Source organism: Saccopteryx bilineata, chromosome 1 (assembly GCF_036850765.1).
Source record: "Saccopteryx bilineata isolate mSacBil1 chromosome 1, mSacBil1_pri_phased_curated, whole genome shotgun sequence".
Taxonomy (NCBI): domain Eukaryota; kingdom Metazoa; phylum Chordata; class Mammalia; order Chiroptera; family Emballonuridae; genus Saccopteryx; species Saccopteryx bilineata.
The window spans coordinates 136,363,701-136,383,382 of NC_089490.1; the positions used below are offsets into that span (position 1 = coordinate 136,363,701).

At 43.4% G+C, this 19,682-nt stretch overlaps 1 protein-coding gene across 1 annotated transcript in view; it reads left to right on the forward strand.

Annotated features, from left to right (window-relative positions):
- The window catches only part of PEBP4 (phosphatidylethanolamine binding protein 4), a 216,880-nt gene that overhangs the window by 102,785 nt on the left and 94,413 nt on the right, over window positions 1-19,682 (forward strand). Inside the window, 1 exon segment of the mRNA XM_066267724.1 lies at window positions 9,302-9,400. Coding sequence (XP_066123821.1) covers window positions 9,302-9,400 — 99 coding nt within the window.

The following is a 19,682-nucleotide window of genomic DNA, read 5'->3' on the forward strand; positions in this document are numbered from 1 at the left end:
ATTTACTTGAGTCATCTTTTCACAACACTGGGATGCCTTTCTGAAGAGCAGTCTCTAGCACCCCCTGGCCAAAACCAGCATAGAAAACTGATGTAGGCATCAGGGAGGAATGTGTTTGGGTGCAAGGAAGAAAAGCCCCTACCACAGGGACTTGAGAGGTTTATTTGTTTCACACAACAGCAAGTCTAGGAGCTGGCAGTCCTGGGTGGACTTAGCTGCTCAAGGACCCAGGTTCTTTCCATCTTTCTCTTTTGTCATCTTTGGTACATAGGCCTTCAACCTATGCTTGCCCCTCTTGGTCACAGGATGGCTGCTACGCATCCAACATCACATCCATATTCCAGACAGGAAGAAGGAAATGGGTAAAGAGACAAAAGACCCCAACAGTTTTCTCCTCGCGAGTCTTTGTCTTTTATTCAGAAGGAGATCCTTTCTCAGGGACTTTCTCCCACATCTTCTTGGTCAGAACTTGGCCTCCCATTGATGCAGGAAAGGCTGAGAAATCCTGTGTCATACCTTTCCAGCCACTGTAGTAGAGGAAGGTAGGGGAGAAGGGTAGCTGATCCAGTGTCTACATAATACCACTACCCAAATGTGTCCAAGCGTGACATGAACCCCAGTTCCTTGGTCAAGGTGCCTCTGTCCACACAGCCCAGGAAGTGTCTTTGTCAGCAGCTATGGAGAGAAAGGATTCCCTTCTGAATGCCAGCCTGAAATGTGAGCCAGTCCTCGGGAAGGAAAGGCTTTAAGCTCAAGGGGCAACACTGGACTGCATCCTGGTGGGACCATCAGCCCTAGTGAGGAACAGCTGTTATACTCAGCCTCCCCCAGGAAGAAGGCTCTTAACTAGATTTCCCATACAGAACTTCGTGGGGGAGGTTCAAACACAACCAACCCACTATAAGCTAAATTTGTATGCCAACCAACATCATAATGAATAGTGGGAGCAGAGGGTGACTTATGTCTATGACTTCAGCTTCTCGATTTGACGCCTGAGTCCCTTAATCTTCAGAGTGCAGGCACAAGGGACCCCCACTGAAGTCGTGGGAGCCTGTCCCCTTTATGTAGAGGGCACATGGTCTTCCCCGAGAGTGCACTAAGCAGGAAGAGAAACCTGTTTCAGTCAGTAGTGGATTCGGTTGGGGACTTTGGCAACCAGATTTTAGGACTCTAGTTCTTGTCCCTAACTCTACATTAGTGTCACCTGGGAAACTTCCAAATTGACACCAATGCCTGGGCTCCACTCCAGATCCCTCAAGTCAAGGGTCCATCTTTGGCAGCTTTGAACATCTCCCCTGGCGATTCTAATATTGAGGCAGGGGTGAGAACTGCCTTGAAGAAGATGGCTATCCAGTGAATTTGACCATGAACCTTACTTAACCTTATCAGGTCAGCTCAAGCTCCCATTCAAGGATAAGTAAGTGCTATAGGCCAGTGGTTTTCAACATCTTAACACTTGGGGACCAGTGGTCTATAATCTGCATACAACATCAGGGTGGTTAACTCTTTCTCAGACCAGCATGAAACTTCTGCCAGGCTGGCGGTTGAAAAACACTGCTGTAGGCAACAAGGCACATCCATAATCATATCAGAAAATGAGGGAGGTACAAAGCCAGTGGTCTCCAAATGGGCCAGATGAATATCTGAGTCCTAAGGAGTCAAAGGCCCTGTTCTAAAACATAACTGGGGTTCATTGTAATTAGGTATGGTAAGACATGCAGATAAAGGGACAGTCATAAAGGGGAAAGCAGGGGAAGGTCTTTATTGTGATTCTTGTGGGAAGGAACGAGTGAGGCAGGATTAGCGAGGTAGGTAGGTTTAGGAGTGGCTGGTCTGAATAGTTCTGGTGGGCTCTGGGGCATAGGGGCTGCCCCTAAATGTCTGGTTCCTGGCCCTGGGATGATTATGTCAGGGAGATAGTGGCTCAGCCCGACAGTGGAGGTGATTTAGAGGGTAGACTCTAGGCCAGCAGGTTTGCATCTGAAAAGCATGCTCTCAGGTGAGAGTTGCTATCTCTAGGAACTTGGATCAGCAAGACCCCAGATAACAAAGCGTCAGAAAACAAAACACATGATTAATACAAGTTCCACTTTCTCAATGCTTCTAGGGCTTGGGACTATCTACAGATATCCTGTCATTGTCTGTCCAAAGAATACTTTGGCACTGCTGAATTACAGAGAGGGCGGCACGCTGGTCTGCTCCTAGGGATGACCATGCTTCTGCCATGCTGAGCCATCCCTCACACAAATCAGCTGCAGGATACATGTTTTGGTCTTCTCTTCTGGTTAGTGAACACAATGAGATCATATGCCACACAAGATTTGTAACCCACCATTGTTTCTACATGCCTTAAAGACTCTGTGGATAAACATAAAAATATGTATGTCAATTGTATAGGCAAAATGAGATTTAATTTTGTAGTTTGCATATCTTTGAAATCGAATATTTATTCATACTTTCATTGATCATTTATACTTCTTATTTTATGAGTTGTCATTCATATCATTTGTCTGTTTTTCTATTGGGTTATTATTCTTTTTCTTACTGACTCAAAAACTACTTTATATATTAAGGGTATTAATCCTTTTTCATAGATTGTTTTGGGGTTTTTTTAGCTAGAGAGGACAGACAAGGGCAGACAGACAGAAAGGGAGAGAGATGAGAAACATCAACTCATAGTTGTGGCACCTTAGTTGTTCATTGATTGCTTTCTCAGATGTGCCTTGACCAGGAGGCTCCAGCTGAGCCAGTGACCCCTTGCTCAAGCCAGCAACCTTTGGGTTCAAGCCAGTGACCATGGGCTCATGTCTATGATCCCATGCTCAAGCCAGCAACTCTGCTCTCAAGCTGGTGAGCCCACGCTCATGCGGCAACCCTGGGGTTTCGAACCTGGGTCCTCAGCCGCCCAGGCCAACATTCTGTCCACTGCGCCACCACCTAGTCAGGCTTTTTCATAGATCTTGTAAACATTTTCTTCTAGTTTATTATCTTTAATTTCATTTTGCTTTATTTGTCATAGAAAAGTTTCAAAATTATACCTAGTTAAATATATCAATTTTTTTCTTCATGCCATTTACTGTTAGCAGTTTGATGAATACTTTCCCAGACATTTTCTATGCATATGCAAATATATCTATAAATATATATATAGTTAAATATATAAAGTTTTCCTGCACATTTTAAATGACATCATACAAACTATCCTGCAACTTACTCATTTCATTTACTAGAGTATTGGGGATATTTTCCCATATTAAAATATAAAGCTCTAACTCTAATGGAGTATTCCATTATATGAACAACTATAATTTTATTAAATCAGTTTAAAAAGTTTTTAATATTCACATTTAAATCTGAAAGTTTTGGATGTATAAGAGGAATAGAGACTGAAGCATATTTAGTCCTCATGTTGAGCCAATTGTCTCAATAGCACCTATAAAATAATCTATACTTTCTCCACCAATTTGAAATAACTTAATCATATACTAAATATCATTCATTTGATGATAACTTGATTACATATTAAATATACCTATATTTTTTTTAATAAATTTTTATTAATGGTAATGGGATGACATTAATAAATCAGGGTACATATATTCAAAGAAAACATGTCTAGGTTATTTTGTCATTAAATTATGTTGCATACCCCTTGCCCAAAGTCAGATTGTCCTCCGCCACCCTCTATCTAGTTCTCTGTGCCCCTCCCCCTCCCCCTAACTCTCTCCCTCCCTCCCTCCCATGTCCTCCCTCCCCCCACCCCTGGTAACCACCACACTCTTGTCCATGTCTCTTAGTCTCATTTTTATGTTCCACCAATGTATGGAATCATGTAGTTCTTGTTTTTTTCTGATTTACTTATTTCACTCCTTATAATGTTATCAAGATCCCACCATTTTGCTGTAAATGATCTGATGTCATCATTTCTTATGGCTGAGTAGTATTCCATAGTGTATATGTGCCACATCTTCTTTATCCAGTCTTCTATTGAAGGGCTTTTTGGTTGTTTCCATGTCTTGGCCACTGTGAACAGTGCTGCAATGAACATGGGGCTACATGTGTCTTTACGTATCAATGATTCTGAGGTTTTGGGGTATATACCCAGTAGAGGGATTGCTGGGTCATAAGGTAGTTCTATTTGCAGTTTTTTGAGGAACCACCATACTTTCCTCCATAATGGTTGTACTACTTTACAGTCCCACCAACAGTGAATGAGGGTTCCTTTTTCTCCACAGCCTCTCCAACATTTTCTATTACCCATCTTGTTGATAATAGCTAATCTAACAGGGGTGAGGTGGAAATATACCTATATTTAGAACATGGGTTTCTCTCTAGATTTTTTATTTTGCTTTGCTTTTTTACTTATTTATTTCTTAATAAGCACCACATTGCTGTAATTATTTTAGTTTTATAATATATTTTAATGTCTACAAAGTCAATATTATCTCCTATCTCATCTTTTTTTTTTTTTTTTTTTTTCATTTTAGAGAGGAGAGGGAGAAACAGAGAGACAGAGAGAGGAGAGACAGAGAGAGAGAAGGGGGGGAGGAGCTGGAAGCATCAACTCCCATATGTGCCTTGACCAGGCAAGCCCAGGGTTTCGAACCGGCGACCTCAGCATTTCCAGGTCGACGCTTTATCCACTGCGCCACCACAGGTCAGGCCTATCTCATCTTTTTTGATATTGCCTTAGATAATTTTTCTTTTGCATTTATTCTGTATTTTAGAATTATTCTATGAAGTTCTCAAAATATCTATTTAGGGTTTTGATTATAATTATGTTAAATTAATTAATTAAAGGATTAGTGACATAACTTGCTAATCGATATTTCAGTTTTAAAGCATAGTATGTCACTCTTTGTCTCTTCAAGTTTTGTTTTTACGTATATCAGTAATGTTTTTGTTTTCTAAGCATTGCACATTCATCAAGCTTATTCCTAGATATTTTATAGTTTTTATTACAATTTTAAATGGAATTTTAAAAGTATATTTTCTAACAGACCATTATTATAGTTTGTAGGAAAGTTCTCATTTTGTGTTCATTTCATAGCAACTCATTTTACTGAATATTTGTTGTTTCCAGCTGATCCTTTCAGATTTCTCATGTAAGCAGTTGTGTCATTTGCAAAAAAACAAAAACAACAACAACAAAAATGGTTTGATTTCTTCTTTTACAGTATTTACACTTTTTTTCTTTCCATTTTCCTATTGCCGTGGCTGGAACCAGTTCCTAGGTGTGTCAGACAGTGTTTTCTCTCCGGAATTCAAGTGGGACCACACACGCACGCAGAGGCAATTTATGATTTAGTCTTACTTTCCCCTAACACTTTCATCTCTTCATTCTTCTGAGTTCTTAGAGATTTCCTTGGATTTATCTTCATATTCTCTAATTTAATTTCCTATAGCATCTAAAATGTGGTTCACTGCTTCTCTTGGATTTTAATGTTCAACAAGCAGTATTTTCCTCTAAAATACTCATATTTGTAAAGTTATCAAATTTTTCCCCAATTATCAAAGCCAATGGTCCCAATCCCTCGATGGCTCTGTTATAGTGACCCAATGCCTGGAACTTTTCTTTCTCTTGGCATCTATGACACTGTGCTCCCTGGCTCTCCCTCTCTCTCCTCCTCAGTCCCCCCCCCACCCCAAGTTTCCAAGTTCCACTCTGATAGTTCTCTTCTCACTCTACAAGCTCTCCCTGACAATCTCATCTGTCCTTATATATACCATCATCTACCTGCCAAGTCTTGAGAGAGCCCCAGAGTCATAGTTCCATTTAAGGTACATCCCTGCCTGGATGTTTTAATGCTAAACTCACTGTCTCCCAAATGTGTTACTCCTAATATTCACAGTACCATCATCCAACTAGTTACCCAAGATAGAATCTCAGTGTCATCTTAAACATCTCCCTCTCCTTCGTGCATCTGCCCTATCTAGTCACTTCACGCTATTGACTCGATGCCTCCTCTTTTCTCTCTCTGTTACTACTTCTTGAATTTTCAAGTCCTCAGGATCTCCAGAGCATCTCAGTTGTCTTTTTTTCACTCCACTTTTAGTCTTTTTCTCATCCTCATCTTGTGCCTTCCCAGAACACATTTAATCATGCCAGTTGTCTGTTCAAACAATTTCAGTGGGTTCTGTTGCAAAACACATTCCAAACGAGTTAGGACATGTAAGGTTTTCTGTAATCTGGTTCCAATAGCCGTTCAGCTTTTCCACCTACGATTCCTTCTCGATGCCCAATGTTCCAGCACACCAAGACTCTCACCATCCCCCAGTCAGCCTTGCACAGTCCCTCCCCTTTGCCTATAGGGTCCTCTTCCTAATGATTTGCTTGCTCATCCTTCAAGATCAAGTTCAAAAGACAACCCTGTGAAGCCATCCTGGACTCCTGAGGTGGAGAAGTTAAGGATCCTCTTCTGTGTTCCCTTTGTGTTTGATAGACACTCCCTTACTCAGGCACTGTGCATGGGACTGCAGTCACATCCATGTCTGTCTCTCCCCCCAGATCAAGAGGAGGCCCAGGACTCTTCCCTATTTCTCTTGGTCACTTCCCACTATCTCAGCCCTTCTCTTCCATCAGACTCACCAGTCTAAGTCTCTGATCAAGTTAAATCCAACTACCACTTATTCCACGCATGCAGTGAACAGGTAAAAAACACACAACTATGGAATGTAATATTACCCAGTAACCTTACTATACTTATGGTATATTCAGTTTCTCGCTTTCCAAAATGATTATTTCATACCTTCTTCTCTGTCCACAAACTTTCTAAAATCCCTCTTCCCTGATGATTGTGCCTCTAATTTACTGAGAAAATACAATCAACCAGAAGAGAATTTCCTCACTCTTCATCACCACATCTTTCCAGTTCCCTGAATCCTCTGCTCCCACCTAAGGCCAGCGCTCCACTCTTGCTCTGTATCCTGTCTCCTCCCACCTCCCAGAGTCTTGGCTTTTGCAGTGATCCCCTTTTTCTTCTCTAGCATATGTATCTCCCCTTCTACTGGATCACTTTTATTGGCCAGCAAGCATACCTCACTGTCAACTGTCTCTTAAAATATAAGAATAAAAATAAAAACAAAAAGACCTCTTGACTCTTCCTCCCTCTCTAATAAGAATTATTTCATGTCTTGGCTGTCCTCCACACCAAAACTTTCTAAAAATCATCCTTAATAACTATTTCTAATTCCTCATCTCCCATCTCATCAACACCTATTCTGGTCAAAGGTCAGTCCTTTCTACTCCACTGAAACTGGTCTTGCCAAGATAACAGTGATCTTCAAGTTGTCAAATCATATTGTCATAAGGTGTCCTCATCTTGCTCTACCTTTTGGCTACATTCAACACAGTTCACAACTTTCTCCTTCTCAAAACACACCTTGTCTCATATTTCATGATGCCTACTCTTTAGGTATGTCCCACATCCCTGGTCTCCTTTGCTGAATTCTCCTTTTCTTCTCAATGTGAGAGTTCAGTCATGAGAACATTTTTCTTCTTCATGACTAATCTTTCCATGAATAATTCCATTATTCTATGGATTTAGGCCCATCTACATGTCAATGACGCCAATTTTATATATCTAGTCCTGATCTCTGCCCCGAACTCCAGATTGTGATTTATATACTTGTCTAAACTTAACATGTCTAAAGCAGAACTCTTGATGTTCTCCTTCAAACAATCTCTGCAAGTCTTCTCTTATTATTAAATGGTGCCTTTGCCCAGTTGCTCAAGGCAAAAACCCAAACATCATCTTTGATTTCTCTTTTCCCATCCCTTCCTTGTTGTCCTACTGTCTAGTAGCTCATCAGCAAACCCCTTAGAGTCTACCTGAAAATACTCCCTTAATCCATATACATGTTTCCATTTCCATTGCTACCATCCTAGTCCAAGATGCCATCATCCTTCACTGTACTAATGCAATAGCCTCCGACCTGGCCTGCTGGCTTCCTCTCTTGCCTCCTGCCACTCACTCATTCTCCACCCAGCCATCAAAATAATCTTTTAAGAATGTAAACCAGAGCATATCATTCTCCTGATTTAATCTCTTTCTAATGGTTATGCATCTCACTTAGGATACAACCCCACTCCTCACCCAGGCCCACCAGGCCTCTGTTGTCTTGCCCCACCCACCTCTCCTACCCTGCCATAGCCACTCCCCCTCTTGCTTGTTCCTGGCCACATGGTGTTCTTTCTGTTCCTCCAACCTTAACCCTTTTCCACCTGAAGGCCATTGTAGCATCTATTTCCTCCTCTTTTTGTGTGTGTGTGACAGAGACACAGAGAGACAGAGAGAGGGATAGACAAGAAGGGAGAGAGATGAGAAGCATCAATTCTTCTGCATCCCAGTCTGACGCTCTATCCACTGCGCCACCGCCTGGTCGAGAAGCATCAATTCTTTGTTGCGACACCTTAGTTGTTCATTGATTGCTTTCTCATATGTGCTTTGACTGGGGGGGAGGGGGCTACAGCAGACTGAGTGACCTCTTGCTCGAGCCAGCAACCTTGGGTCCAAGCTGGTGAGCTTTGCTCAAACCAGATGAGCCTGCACTCAAGCTGGACACCTCAGGGTTTTGAACCTGGGTCCTCCACATCCCAGTCTGGCACTCTATCCACTGCGCCACTGCCTGGTCAGGCTCTATTTCCTCTTCTTGGAATGCTATTCCCTCTCACCCTACCTTATTTTATTAATCATAGCACTAATCACCATTTAACATTTCCTTGGGGTTTTGTTTGTTTGTTTGTTGTTTGTTTAGGTTTTCTTTTTTAATCCATGTCTCTTATCTAGTATAAAAGCTTCCTAGAAGTATGGACCACACTATCTTGTTCTCTGTTGGGATCCTAGCACCTAGAACAGTTTCAAGCACATAGTAGGTATTCAGTAAGTGCTTGTTGAAGATATGAATGAGTCCTGGTATTCCTTGCAGTTGGTATAGCTCCTGAGCACAGTAAGCTCCAACTGCACTGTGAGCTTCCTGAGAGCAGAAAGCTTTGTTTCTTTGTTTCCACCACAGCGCTGATGACAGTAGGGATCTCCAGATGCTTAGCAAATGTGCTTGTTGGATTTGTTCCTTTTCATAAAGGTGAACTCAAATTATTAAGCTCTCTTCTTCATGCACCTCATTTCTCTGAGCATAACATGCGACACAGGAGGAATGGCATGAGAATCATGATGACCTAGGTAGGAAGCTAGACGGGTGGGTGAGAATTCCCATTCTAGGTGAGAATAGAAGTAAAGGTAGTTTTTCCATCAGGATCCTAGTCATAATGCTACATTTCTTTGTGGTGGATGTCTTACAGGGTGCAACCTACATCCTGGTGATGGTGGACCCAGATGCTCCTAGCAGGTCTTCCCCCAGAGCCCGATTCTGGAGACATTGGCTGGTGACGGATATAAAGGTAAGCTGACCAGGAAGCACGTTCTGTTTCATTGGGGACTATAGCTGGAAGATTATCATTCTCTGCAGTTCTCAGCTCTCATTTACGAGGGCTGAGGACCCTGAGGAGCAAGGATTTCTGCACAGAGGCAGATTAAGTTTGGTTGAGGCCCCGGGTGCAGAAGAAAATATTTGGCCCCTTAAAAAAAAAGAGAGAGACAGGAAAAATAAAAATACATGTTAACCATATTTTAAAATAAATAAAAAATATTATGTACTATTAATGTTAAAATTGCACCTATGAAACAAAACTTGGTGTCATTAGAAAAAAGTGTAAAGTTGGAGTTTTACGGGGCCCTTCAGAAGTCGGGGCCCAAGGTATGCGCCTGATGCACCCACCGTTAAATCCGCCTCTGCTTCTGCATCAGGTCGCCCCCAGCACCAAGCTGTTCTAGCCTCTTACAAGTCTTCTAACAATTTCAGAAATGTCCCAGGATCAGTGTAATGCACAGGTAAACGGGCTCCCAGATAATGGGGGGAGGAGCTCCAGGTTGGAGTGTTTGCCGAATTCTGTATTACTTAATATTTCTACCACGGCCAATTTCAAGCTACTGATGATTTAACGACTGACTCACAGAATTTCCAAAAATTTAACATCTGGCTCTGGCATAGCACTGCCAGGGGCCTGGGCCTGGGTCTGGGCCTGGGGACATCAGGGTGATTCTGTGCAATCCAGGTGGCAGAACTGGTATGTGGGGAGATCCTGCAGGAGCTCCCCCTCCTGATAGGCAGAAGAAGCAAAAATGACCAGCCCTCATCTTTGTTCCTTTGCTGTCATACTTGTGAAGGAGCCTGGCTCATACTTTGTGGAGTCGGTCTGAGGAACTCAAATCTAGAAGACAGTCAATGGTCATTATGTGGGGATGGGTAGAGGGAAGATTCTATTGATAGACAAGGTCTGGAGACTCTGAGTATATCTGACCTAATTCTATTCCTCACTGAAGGGCTATCTAGAGTTTTTAGTATCCTAATGTGCACCATATACATACATACATATACATATACAAATACATATACATATATTATATAATATATATATGTATATATGTTCATGAGCACCTGGCAGTGCACCTTGGCCGATCTGCACTGCCTTCAAGCATTCGCACATCTCTGCCTAGAAAGCCCACAGATGCCCTTTGCATAGAGTGTACAAAGGCAATAACCCCTTAGATTGTGTGAACCCAGAACTAGAAAGACAAAGTTTGGGTTAACGTTTGGATGGTTCCCAACTCAATGACCACTGATAAGTCACTCAGAAGCTCTCTGAACGTTCTGTCATTTTCTGCAAGCGGCAGCTGTCGTGATGATCCAGTGGGAGCACACCGTGAGCGCGCAGAACTCGGGAAGGACACACAGCTCTGAGGAGCTCGTGTTCTCCTTCTAGGCCCATGGGGCATCTGAACCAACTATTGAACTAGCTATTGACATTCCTGAGCAAGGCAAGAGTTCTCGCTGCCACTGGAGTAGGGGTGTGGGGCAGTTACCCTGACAACCACCCTGCCCAGTGACAACAGAGCCTGCACAGGATGTTCGGGGGGACAGCCATGCTGAGGAAGACCCGGCTAAAGCCTCGTACAGAGCCAGAGTAGGCTCCTGGTGCAAAGCAGGGGCACTGCTCCACACACTGCCCGGCCAAGCACTCCAGCCTGGTGAGGGGCCTCAGAAACACCCGAAGGGGCAGAACGGGGAGGTTCACGCCATCAGAGCAGGGAGGGGAGCTGAGGGCACAAAAGGGAAAGATACTGGGTGCTGTCCCGATCCAGAGTGTTACCACTTTCTATGCTTGGGACTCCCTGGCAGTCACAGGGGCTTAAACTCTCAAAAAGATGTTACACTTACAGTCCACCATCCATACAGGCTGTCTCTAAAAGGGTTCAACTGGGCAATTCTGAGGCCAGAAATCAGGAGCTGTTGAGGTGAAATAATTTCAGTGTTGCGGCTGCCTCTCTTCCAAGCCTGAAGTCTCCCTGCCCACTCCCCTCACCCCAATACTCAAGACCGTTCTCTCACACAAGCCTAGTGTTGTGGTGTAGACATAGGCTCTGCCTCAGCAGCCCAACTCCGAGGCACAGCAGGTAGCAGGTGGCAGGTGGCAGCTGTCTGACAAGGTTGCTAAGCCACAGAGCTTACCAGGGTCATCTGCCAGGTGTGGTCCTCTGCCTTCCCGCTGAGGCCAGAGGAGGCTTGGGTTTCAGCCGCATTTTCACCCACTCTCTCTGATCCAAGCATTCAGCTCTCAGCTATATCCACTGGGCCTGCCCACCAGTGCCCAAGTTCAGCCAGCCGCAACACCTGTGTACATCAGGCACATTAAGGTCCCAGGCTGTGGGCCTTGGCCAAAGGAAGGCAGGGCTCTAAATCACAGCCAGAGCACTTCCTTTGTGTTGGTGTTAGCTGCCGCTGAGTGGTCTCAAACATTACAGCACATTTGAATAAGCTTATTAAATGCAGATTCCTGGAAACCACTTCTGTCAGTCTGGGCAGGGCTTGGCATTGAGGAGGTTAGCAGTTTAAAGGAAGACGAGTGTTCTATGTTGGAATACCTGGATCATTGTTAATATCACTCATTTGTGGAGCAGTTTTCCAGTGAGAAGCACTTGGAAACTTCCTTTTGATCCTCACGATGACTTTGTGAACTGGGCATTATCCCCATTTTATAGATGGGTAGCGCAAGGCCTGGAGAGACTGAATGATGCAGCCTCTCAGCTAGTGGGTTGTAGAGGTTGGTCTTCAATCCAGGAACCCAACTCTATACTATACACCCTTCCTGCCGTACCTTGTGGTCTGGGTTCACAACACATCTCTTCCAATAGCTCCACTGTGGTAGGGGCGTGCCACCATGCCCTCTGCTAAGTGGAAAATATCCTCTCTATGCTTTCCCACCATGCCAGGGCCCTATTTCTGGTTATTTTTATGGGTAGATGCATTCAGTCAACCCCCATCTCCCAGAGGATGCTACCTTGGGGCATTTTGAACCCCATAAAAGTAAGCTCACATATTATTATTACCTCAGCAGTACGTAGGCTCAGCAATGAGGCATGCCGTAAGGTCACTGCAGGCATGGAGTTACAATGGCCTTGTGATTCACAATAGCCACAGAGGCAAACTTGCTGGAACCTTGGTTGACCTGGATATTAAGGGCCTAGGCCTAACAGGGTGGTGGACTGGGCCACGCCTGGGGGAGCCCTTCAGTAGGGACAAATTTTGGACCGTCTTTCCAGGTTCAAACAAGACAGCAACCAGTCTCAACAATACAGGAAGCATCTACAGCCCCCACAGAGAGGCTGCCAAGGTCTGTGACAGAGTAGCCCTTAAGTAAAACTAAAAACTGGAGAGAAATCCATCAGTAGAGACTATGCATTTCTAGTATGCATTGTTTCTTTAACTCCACAAATATGGAGTGGCATTATTTACTATGGCATAGTGTTTAAGAGCAAGGTCTCTGGAGCCAGACGGCTCTGGCTCCCAGTCTGAAGCCACCAGTATTAACTAGATGATTTCAGGGGGTAAGTTGCTCAACCTGTGTCTTAATATGCTGACTTGTAAAGTAGGAATCCCACTAGTCCATACCTCTCACTGTTGTTAGGAAGCTTAAACAGGTTATTTTAAGTCAAGTGCCTAGAACAGGACTGGGACGCACAGTAAGCAGTCCATGACTGTTTGCTGCGATGTAATCATTGTTGCTTGAAGTCAGGTGCTGTGCTAGCTAGCACTGGGATTACAGAGACAGACAAGTAGGGGATGTTTCTGCCCTCCTGGGTCTTCTGTTTTGATGAGGCAGAGGAAGGGGGCTGCAGTGCAAGGTGAGGATCACTCCTGGCAGAACTTCTTACACCTGCAGGCTCCCATTAACTCAGGGACAAGACTAGGCTTCAGTCCCCAAACCTAGACAGACTGGGGCAGGCAGTGACTGCTCCATAAAGGGTGCATCCATCTTGTCCCCCTCTTTGAAAATCTCTCCTTGAGCAAAAGAGATTTTCAACAGAGCGCCGACACACATAATATCTTTCTCCCACCAGGGCCACGTCCTCAGCTTTTCCTTTAAGATGTTTTTCAGTTCTGATTCAATCTAATCTTCATGCTGAAGTCTAATTAAGATATCAATTAATTTGCATCATTCCTTTCAGAAAAGACACTTATTGGTTCATCTTCTATTTGTCTCTGAATATAGCGCTCAGAGCTTTTCATGAAGATATTTTCATTAGACTTTTTATTGTTAATGGGAATACTGAATACAGGAAGATGGTTTATTAATACTTTCCATGGAGAATATCATGATTGGTGACAAAGAACACTGAGAACAATTAAGGAGACAAGAGTACCTTTTTTCTTCCAAAAAAGAAAATCAATCTTCCTCAAAACTGTCGATTCTTAAATTTATCCTGAATATCCTTTATTTGTTGTTTTAAAAGAGAAAAGGGAAAGGCAAGTTCACAGTTCCCTTTCATTCAGTGCCCTCAAACTTTGGCAGCTGTAAGTGCAACCAATTCTGCGTTGAATTAAAAGGACCCCTAAGGGTTCATTATTCTGTCTACAATTTTCTATAGGGTTGCATTTTTCCATAATCAGAGGGATTTTTTAAAGGACCTCTAAGTGTGAATAAGATAAACGGGAAACCAATAAACAGGGCTGGAATCATTGTCCCCTCCTATCCAGTTATGTGGATAGCACATGTCCAGACCCTTCTGTTTGAATTATCGCTCCCACTACTGAGTGATCTGAGGCAAGTTCCATGACCTCTCTAAGACTGCTTCTTGTCTGTAAAACTGACACAAATCCCTACTCTTCAGGACTGAGACAAGAAGAAAAGGAAATTACATATGCAAAGAGGAGAAGCCTCCTTAGAGAGTGGCGCTGTAGAAAGTGGCAGATTTATCCTTCTTCCTAATCGATCGAGCAGCAGATCTTGTAGAAATTTAAGTATAACATTTATATAACCTGATATTCTAATACATGCTCACAGCAAGCTAATAATAATAAACAGAAGAAGAATCAGCAATCTTTATCAGGTTCACAAGTTCAGACAGAGGTCAAGCCAAGGAAATAAAATTAATCCATTAATTTCCTTATTTAGACCTGTATTTTTAGTTTCACTGCTGATATGTGTGCACTTGTCTGTGTATGCTTTGCCCTGTGCTGTGAGGGTACATTTTAAGTAAAGAATGCCTGCAAGGCATAGCTCTCGCTCCCTAAGAGCATGTGGGTTTAGGTCTATGGGCCTACCAGCCTCTGGTGATGGGGACAGTGCAGATTCGTGCATGGCCACCCAAAGGGAAGGGGGAAAGCCTGCACTTTGGATCAGATGAACCAGGGGAGGTTCCAGACTCTGCCACTTTCAGATGGTAATCTGTAAGTCTCAGTTTCTTCATCATTGAAATGGGCATGATAATACTATCTCTTTCCCAGGGTTCAATGAGCTCAAGGCTCCTGACCCAGAGTGGAATACAAGCAGGACCTCAGTAAATGTAATTCCCTCTCCCACATCTCCAGCTCTGAAATCTGACTCCAGCAGCCATTTATGATTGAACAACTTTGCTTACACTATTGGGCTTGTGTTTTGCCAAGAAAGAATTCTAGACAATGTCCCAACACACAAACTCTGGGGGTTAAAAAAGAATGCTCATTCTTCTGCCTTCTGAGTCTAGATGGATTCAGGCCCAGTTTGGAGGACCTGACCCGACCCAGACTTATTCTGGTAGAGGTAATAGTTGGGAGAGAGGGGATCTGTTCCACAAGGCAGCCTCTAGGAATTACCCTTTGACCTCAGGGGCCAGGCCAGGACCCTCTGGAGGCATCCCAGACCCCAGCCATGGCAAGAGGTTATGCTGCAAGTGACAGGCCTGCAGGCCACTTCCCACATCCGGGGCTACGCTTCATCTCCAAGTCCTTCAGCTTTCATTTTTAACACAACCCAGTGCCCCTCGCCATCTCCTTATCACTCAGTTCTCACTTTGCTGCCACTGTCCCACCCCAGAGATGCCTTTGCTCCCATTCAAAATAATTTAAATAAAATATTGCCACAAAGTGGAATATTCTCTTTTGATGAATGTTTTTAAAGCCCTTTAGGTTTTCATGGTAATTTGCAGTGTAAAATTATTTGGAGATAAGTGCCAAATTAGCTCTCGTACGCTGAGGTCGCCGTGTCCTGTTATCCATGTGAGCAGTGTTTAAATATAATCAGCCCTTAGACTAATGCAGCATAATTGTTCATTTGAAATAGCTTTTTTTACTCCATTCAATGAGTCATTAAAATATTCAAGGGATAATGCAGTGAATTGGAAATGAATTTATCATATTATCCTGTGCATACTGTAGTGCTTCAGGTAACTAAGGAGAAAGGGAAAGAGAGAGAGAGAGAGAGAATAGGAATATAACACATGCAGGCAGGAGAGGCCAATATGTACAGGAATGTGGTAAACAAAGCCTTTTAGTTGGTTTATGGAAAGTATATATAGAAAGGCTGACTGGGAGGGGTGAAAAGAAAGAGAAATTCTATTCTTCAAAGAGCCCAGTCTCTCTCTCTCTCTCTCTCTCTCTCACTCTCTCACTCTCTCTCTCTCTCTTTTTTCTCTCTCTCTCTGTGCACTCTGAGATGCTGTGCTTTCCACTGTTAACTTATTTTTATCAAATATGTTTATATCAGAAAGTTGTTATGGAAACCAATTCTGCCATCCAGGAGAATTCCTGGATCAGGCAGAAAATTCTCTCTCTCTCTCTCTCTCTCTCTCTCTCAACCTCTCTCTCTCTCTCTCTCTCTCTCTCTCTCTGTGCACTCTGAGATTCTGTGCTCTCTGCTATTAACTTATTTTTATCAAATATGTTTATATCAGGAAGTCGTTATGGAAACCAATTCTGCCATCCAGGAGAATTCCTGGATCAGGCGGAAAACTCTCTTTCTCTCTCTCTCTCACTCTCTCCCTGTCTCTCTTTCTTTTCCTCTGCCACACATACACCCATAGACACCCCAAAAGAAACAACACAGTCTTGCTCACCCAATTCTGAACTCAGCTCTGATGAGGACAGAGGGTGGCACTCTGACTTCCCTCAGTGGGCAAAGCTGTAAAGTGAATAAGACTGAGAGCAACGAACCTGCCCTAACAATGGGGACCCAGGCTCGTCACTGTCCATGGGCCTCAGCCCCCACCCTGAACACATGCGCTTAGGAAGAGACAAAAGAGGTGGGGCAGCATGTTAGGAATAGTGACCCTTCCTTGATCCCAGGGAGGATTGCTTAGTATACATTGTCTGCGCCACACCTGGGATAATGTCTTCTGTTCTGGCCACACTACGTAAGAAAGGTAGTGGGCAACATGAGGAATGCAACTGCTGGAGTGGGGCTCTAAGAAATCATAATAGGTGAGCATGAACAGAAGGAGGTAGGCAGGACATGAGACTACCCTTAAAGATTATTTAGAGTTCCTGAAAAATCTGAAGGAATCAAATTGGGGAATGGGTGATCTGCCGTGATCCACCGGGTAGAATGGGAGTCAATAGGTAGCATTTACATGGGAGTAAATTTTGGCTGCAACTAAGAAAAAACTTTCTAAGAATTAGAGCTGCCCAAGAGCTGAGCATACACTGTGTGGGGAAGGGAGCTTTACATCATAGAAAGGACTTCTTTGTGGGTCACCCAGAACTCCCCCTGGTTAAAAACTGGATAGATAACTTGTGATGTGTCCATTGGCATCTTCAATGTTTCCTGCCATGTTTCTTCTTCTGGCTGGAGATGCTCTTCTAACAGCTTATATTCATGTAGAATATTAACAACAATAATAATTAAAGAAGGAAGCAGAAAAGGAAGGAGAATAGATAAGGGAAGAGAAAGAAAGAAAATAAGAAACAATCATTTATACACTTGGTATGTGGTGCTGGGCACTGTGCTTTCATGAACATCTCATCTAGTCCTCACAGAAGCTCAGAGGGAGGTAATATAAACAAGAAAATGAAGGCCTAAAGGGGCTAAACAACTTGTCCATATGTTGTCACAGCTAGCGAGTGGCTGATTGGCATTTAAACCCAGAACCTACCCACATAATCATGACTCCTTATTACCTCTCCAGAGTTCAGGTGGATTTCACCCCACTCCCCAGGTCCAGCCCATGTGACAGCTTATGTCAGGGCCAGGAATGGCTCCTGGAGGTTCTGGTGCTGGTGTGAGTGGCGTGCATTGTGAGTTTCCTGGCCCACGACCCTTCGCTTCCACTCTTGGCCACACCTTCTTCAGTGGTAGTGCAGCTCTGAACCTTGGCCTTGAAGGGCTAAATAGACCCAGGGAGGGAGATTCTCTGGCTTATTGTGAGCAAATCATTTACTTCCTGCGTCTGTTCCCTCATCTGTGAAAGAGGCACTAGCATTGACCTCACAGGTATGTTAATAACAACTCAGTGCGATGAATGTGTAAAGCACTGAGCACAAAGTAGGTGCTAGGGATTTGCTAGTTCTCTACTTCTATCGGCTATCGCCCTAAAACCTTGTTGAAGCTTAGAAAGTTGAGCCTTTGAGGTGAGAAACATATGTTGCCTCCTCGAGGTAGAACAAGGCCTGGCCAGGAGAATGAACTGCCCACATAGTTACCACCTAAAAAACTGAGAAGAAAGAACACCTGGGCATATGACTTAACAGGGAGGTGTTGGGAGCAACTATTTAACTTGCATTGTGCTTAGCACTGTGGCTATTTAAAAATATAGATAGATAGATAGATAGATAGATAGATAGATAGATAGATAGATAGATAGATGATAGATAGATAGATAGATAGATAATTTGACAAATAAATGTTAGATAGATTTAAAATATGTTTCCTCAGCTCCTCAGTTGGGAAGACAAGGTCAAGGTATAGGAAATAAAAGAGAGAAACTCATGGGACATAGTGTCAACTCTAACTGGACTCTTTAAACTCAAATGGCTATAAGGTCAGAGCACTCTCCCGTCTATAGTGATGCAGCTCTTCCTTCAAGTGTCAGTTTAACTGTAACCTCCACTGGAACACTCACCCTGATGCCTGCAGATTGAGTTAGCCAGACCTGCCCTGTGCTCCTACTACAGCCAGGCAAACCTCTATTGGTACCCTCATCACATGAGTTTGTTATTATTTATGAGTCTCTTTTCCTGATTAAAGCATGAGTTTCTGGAGAGCAGAGCTTACTCTTGTTCTATACCCAGCACTTAGCACAGTACCCAAAACATAGAAGGTCCTCAGTACATGTTGAGTGGGTCAATGAATGGGGGCATAAAAATGAATGGATTAAAAAATGAAGGAAGGAATAATAGATGGGTGGATGGATAGTGGTTGGGTAGGTGAATGGATGGACTGATAGGTGACATCACTCTGTGATGACTTCATAGTAGAGATAGGAGTTGAGCTAGGGCTTGAATTATGAGCCGGTCGTCTGGTAAAGTCAAAAGTACGAGAGGTTGCGTTCCAGGAAGAGAAAAGAATAACTAAACACTCAGACACTTGACTGGGGTAGAAAAAAAAACATAAACATAGAATTAAAATGAACATGGCTGAGTTCATTAATGCCCTTATCACCTCTCTTTCGATGTTGCTGCAAAAGTCTGCTAACTTTTCCTCCTCCTATAATCTTACCCCCTACAAGATATCTATCTTTTCTTCAAGGGGTGATTCTTCTAAAATTGAAATATGATCATGTTACTTCCCTAGTCGAAGCCCTTCAGTGACTTGTCAGTGTCTTGGGCAGAGTTCTAGCTGGTCAGAAAATTATTCAAGGCCTTTGAGGCTCTGGCCCCTCCCTGCCTGCCCCACCCACCCTCATAGTTCTGCTCAGCTTCTCAGGGTGTCTCAAACTTCTGTGCATCTCTGGCCTTAGCTCTGTTCCTCTCCCTAGGAAGTCCTTCTACAATCTGTAAACAGTCACTTTACATGAGTTAAGATTTCTAGATGAGTTACATCTTCAAGGTCCAGCAGTAACTTAAATTTACCATCACAAAGTCATTTACAGAGGCAGGAGAGGAAAATACAGATTTCTGAACTTATGTTGGTGAGTGTAGTATCAATCCACGTCAAAATTAAACTAAATTTAAGCAGATGGTCTGAGACTACATAGAAAACAGTATGGGAGTTAGCATGGTTTCACTGAAAACAAGTCACACCTGACCACTCTGATTTCTTTGTTGAAGAATGCACTGGTCCACGGGATGAGGAGGAAGCTATAAGTAAGCACAGCACAGCTTGACTGACCAAGGCATTAGATCAAATCAATCATGGTACCCTTGTGGGCAAA